The sequence below is a fragment of the Leuresthes tenuis genome, unplaced genomic scaffold (genome assembly GCF_036924035.1).
Source record: "Leuresthes tenuis unplaced genomic scaffold, fLeuTen1.0.hap1 SCAF_19, whole genome shotgun sequence".
NCBI classification, from domain to species: domain Eukaryota; kingdom Metazoa; phylum Chordata; class Actinopteri; order Atheriniformes; family Atherinopsidae; genus Leuresthes; species Leuresthes tenuis.
Genome location: NW_027325373.1, coordinates 27,147,387 through 27,151,829, shown reverse-complemented (window position 1 = coordinate 27,151,829; position 4,443 = coordinate 27,147,387). Strand labels below are relative to the sequence as shown.

The window sequence follows — 4,443 nt, the reverse complement described above, 5'->3', positions numbered from 1 at the left end:
TCATTTTCTGCAGCTGGGACAAGTGTTGAATACGTGTGGAATTTTTTTTATTTGAAATCATCAAATCTGAGCGTTTTGGAATGAAAATCAAGAAAAAAACTCCGCACCTATGGTGTGACGACAAACGTGTACAAAAAGAGTTGAGCTTCCTGCTGAGGGGCCAGACACACAGCCATTGGCTAAAGTTAGGAAATGCTGAGCTCCCATTGGCTGCAGGAGCTGTCATTTAATCCACGCTACCAATACACTTAATCACTGACCTACTAACACAGATCCATGAGTCACTGGCCACCTTGAGAGGCAAAAGCATAGGAAGGGGAGCAAGGTAGTTTGGAACTTCCAGGATTTGAGTCGACGTTTATTTCTTTGGAGGCTGATGGAAAACCTGCACAGGCTCTCTGTGTTTGACACGCGGTGGAAAACAAGACCAAAGCCGTCCAGCTGCCGGTAGAAAAGGTACAGTTGTGACTTTTAGTGTTTGGGGCTGACATTAAGCGTGACAAAGACTTGTCCGGATGGTGTTTGGGTGGACGCCCCGCGCTGTGGTGAGGCTGCGCTCCGCTTGTTCAGAGCCGCGTAAGGATCCACGCCAGAGGTGTGATTGAGCTCGCTGTCGTGCTCTCTGTTGTCTTCAGGGTTTGTTTGACAATGTGGTGTTTTAGCTGACTCGTGCACAGTTGATAAAGCGGCTCATCGGCCGCCAGGCAGGAGCGTGACACAGCAGCTGGCGGCAGGTTCGGATGACCGAAGCATGGCCTCCCGCTGTAACGTTCCGCCTGGAGTTTGGCGTCTGCTCGGGGCGTAGATGGAGTCAGGGATGATGTCATGTAGCCCAGTGAAAGGCCACATTGTCTCAGTCCAGCTTGATACAGAACACATCATTTCAGAGAGATCTCTCACGCGCAGCAGAGGGCTCTTATAGTTCTCGCCACATAGGCAAATATTGCATAATGTGCAGCCAAAGAAATGACTGGCAGCGGGAGGCCGGGCGCGGGGGTGGGGGGGTTATTGTGTAATACGAACACAATGAAGGAATGTGGGCAACGGGACGTAATGACGGTCCGCCTCTACAGCCGATTCCTCCGCACAGCCGAGCAGCACATGAAGCTAACATTACCTGCTATTTTTAACCACGTGCTCCACATTTGGTGCTGATGTCATAAGCTTCCAAAGGGAGCCGCAAAAGTCGGCATCTGTTCATGTAGAAGAAACAAAGAGGTGTCTGCTGCTCCAACAAGTTGGTGAGCTGCTCCCACACTTCAGAGCTAAAGTCAAGCCTCAGCAGCCCCTGATCGGCCCCCTGAACCGACCCCTGATCGGCTCCCTGAACCGACCCCTGATCGGCCCCCTGAACCGACCCCTGATCGGCCCCCTGAACCGACCCCTGATCGGCTCCCTGAACCGACCCCTGAACCGACCCCTGATCGGCCCTCTGAACCGACCCCTGATCGGCCCCCTGAACCGACCTCTGATCGGCCCCCTGAACCGACCCCTGATCGGCCCCCTGAACCGACCTCTGATCGGCCCCCTGAACCGACCTCTGATCGGCCCCCTGAACCGACCTCTGATCGGCCCCCTGAACCGACCCCTGATCGGCCCCCTGAACCGACCCCTGATCGTGTGTGTGTGTGTGTGTGTGTGTGTGTGTGTGTGTGTGTGTGTGTGTGTGTGTGTGTGTGTGTGTGTGTGTGTGTGTGTGTGTGTGTGTGTGTCTCTGTGTGTGTCTCTGTGTGTGTGTGTGTGTCTCTGTGTGTGTGTGTGTGTCTCTGTGTGTGTGTGTGTGTGTGTGTGTTTAAACGCAGGAACTCTCAGGTTTCCCCCACAGTTTGGTATTTTTCCAAACTGGTCTGAGCTTTTCAAAGCGGTGGAGATGCTCAGAGAGGCTGTGACATTGAAGAGATGTTGCTTCTGGTGAAAGTGTGCACGTGTGCATCAGAGAGAGCAGGGTGTGCACGTGTGCATCAGAGAGAGCAGGGTGTGCACGTGTGCATCAGAGAGAGCAGGGTGTGCACGTGTCCTCTGCTGGCCATGTGTTCATGGATCCAGTCGTCACAGAGGGGGACGGAACTTCCCATCATGGAAAAACGTCAACTTGAACATTTCTTTGTTTGCAGCTTGGCACTCAGGTGTGAATTATGTCCTTTTGTCTCTTCTTCTGCAGATTTCTTCAGCTCTACTGGATGAATTCAGTGTGGGAGTTATTAATGTTGCCTCCCAGCGCGATGGTGTACAGCTAAAGACCTGTGAACATACAGACTGTAGCAAACATTCATAATATGCAATCAATCAAGCAAGAAATGGACTCCAGTGGGTCCTACAGTGGAGAGGATGCTCTACTCCTGGCTGTGGCCATACAGGGGCCCGACAGAGATATGATGGGCCACAACATTTCTGCAGTTCCTTTCAAGGGTAAGTCTACATGTCGCAGGAAAAGGGAGTTTATCCCAGAGGAGAAGAAGGACACGCTTTACTGGGAGAGGCGTCGTAAAAACAACGAAGCAGCCAAACGTTCCAGGGAGAAGAGAAGGATAAATGACATGGTGCTCGAGAACAAGCTGATGGCCCTTGGAGAAGAAAATGCCTCCCTGAAGGCAGAACTGCTATCGTTGAAGCTGAAGTATGGCCTGGTGAGCTCAGCAGCATACGCCCAGGAGGTCCAGAAGCTCTCCAACTCCCCCACTCTCAACTGCCAGGGTGACTTTAATCCATCATGTGCTGCTCAGGGTTCAACCAACAGAGACCTGGCGCCTCTTCCTCTGCGCAGCAGCTGCATATCAGTCATCAAACATTCACCTCTCATGCCTGAGACCTGTGCTGCAACTCAGGGGAGCTTCTGCAGAACAGCTGATGTCAAGCAAGAAGCAGCAGAACATGGCAGCTACGCGCAGGGGAGGAGTAGTCCTTATGAGCTTTATCAGCACTGCGTGGCCAGCCGATTGGCTGAGGCCTACTCTCAGCCTGCCTCCTTCATGCAGGTCACTGGCTCATCCAGTAACTCACCCAGAAGCTCAGAAGATGGTGCTGTAAGCAAATCTTCAGATGGTGAGGACGAACAGCAGGTCCCAAAAGGCTTGATGACAGCTGATCCAACAAGTGTCATCGTGTCAACTCACAAAGTGCCAGATCCCAGTTCTTCAGCCCTGCCCCATAAGCTACGGATCAAATCAAGAACCCCCCACATCAAAGTGGAGCCCATTGACCCTGAATATGAGTCCCCTGGAAAGTCCTCCTCTCCTGTCGGTGCTTCAGAGGGAGAGTACTACCAGCACACTGTGGACTCCTCCACGCAGCCCCCCCACAGCTCTTTGGCAGTACAGGTTACCAGCATGCAACACTGGAGCCATGGCAACGTGCCAGGTGGCTGCAAGAGGAACCAGCCAATCCTGAGCCCCATCCTGAGCCCCATCCTGAACAGACTAACCACAGCAGAGCAAGGCGGTGTGCTGGAGTCAGTCAGAAGCACCACTGCCCCCCCCCGGGTCGCTACCCAGCCGCTGCTCCTCTGAATGAGCCGGATGCTTTGGACTTCCACAGCACTTACTGTTGCATTGTGTTGCTGACTTTTGGATGAAAGCATACATTTTTCAAATGAAAGGATGAATCTGTTGTACTAGGCTGGGGGGGGGGGCACACCTGTACTGTAGAACTTAGTAAAGTCACTATCACGCCCCAGTTGGCTCTTCACTCTCTCCTCTGTAACACAAACAGAACTTTTTCACCTTTTGTTTCATATTGTTGAATTTGTATTGAATTGCTGTTGATGAAATTAAACATTGTTCATCTGTCAAGAAGTGATTTAATGGCCTTGATGGAGGCAGGAATGACCGGGTGATGGTGAAAAGGAGGGCTGCAAAGCCCCCCCTGCTGCTCAGTCGGTGCTCCTGTGCTCTGCCAGGCATTAAGGTGTGGGACACCGTGTGAAACCTGGTTTTCTCTTGCTGAATAATTGCTGCCTCTGCCCATCTTCACACACCTGCTGTGCTTTTGGAGCGGGAAAAGCCCCCGTTATTAACTCCTGTTACCCCATCATTAACTGTGGGCAGGGACAGTCTTGCCTTACAGTGGAAATTCCTCATGTTTGTCATAGTGTACTTTGGTTGCTACACCCATCTGATGTGGTAACAGATTTAAAGCAAGGGGAGATGTTCCAGCTTCTCTGATCAGGTGAGCTCCTCTGCACAGAGTCAGGCTACAGAGAGCTTTTCTTTAAAGAGCATCCAAACTTTGCTAAAACTAGTACCGAATGAAGTCCAAAGTAAAACAATGGAGGCTTTCTGCTGTTGCTCTGCTTGATGCTGCCGCTGCTGTCACTGCTTTTGAAACCATGGCAGCCTTCCAGTACCGAGCTGGAACCACTCTACTCACACGGCAGGGTTCCTCTTGTTTCTGGGTAGTTGTGTTGGTTACTGAAACCTTCCACACATGCGTGCACCAAGAACACGA

General features: G+C 51.9%; 1 protein-coding gene across 1 annotated transcript; it reads left to right on the top strand.

The window, feature by feature from the left end:
• The first annotated feature begins 231 nt into the window (after positions 1-231).
• nfil3 (nuclear factor, interleukin 3 regulated) lies at positions 232-3,791 on the top strand. Its single transcript, XM_072371432.1, has 2 exons — positions 232-456; positions 2,162-3,791. Exon 2 carries the CDS (start codon positions 2,277-2,279, stop codon positions 3,504-3,506), a length of 1,230 nt encoding a protein of 409 aa, XP_072227533.1. The 5' UTR covers positions 232-456; positions 2,162-2,276; the 3' UTR covers positions 3,507-3,791.
• Positions 3,792-4,443: the final 652 nt, after the last annotated feature.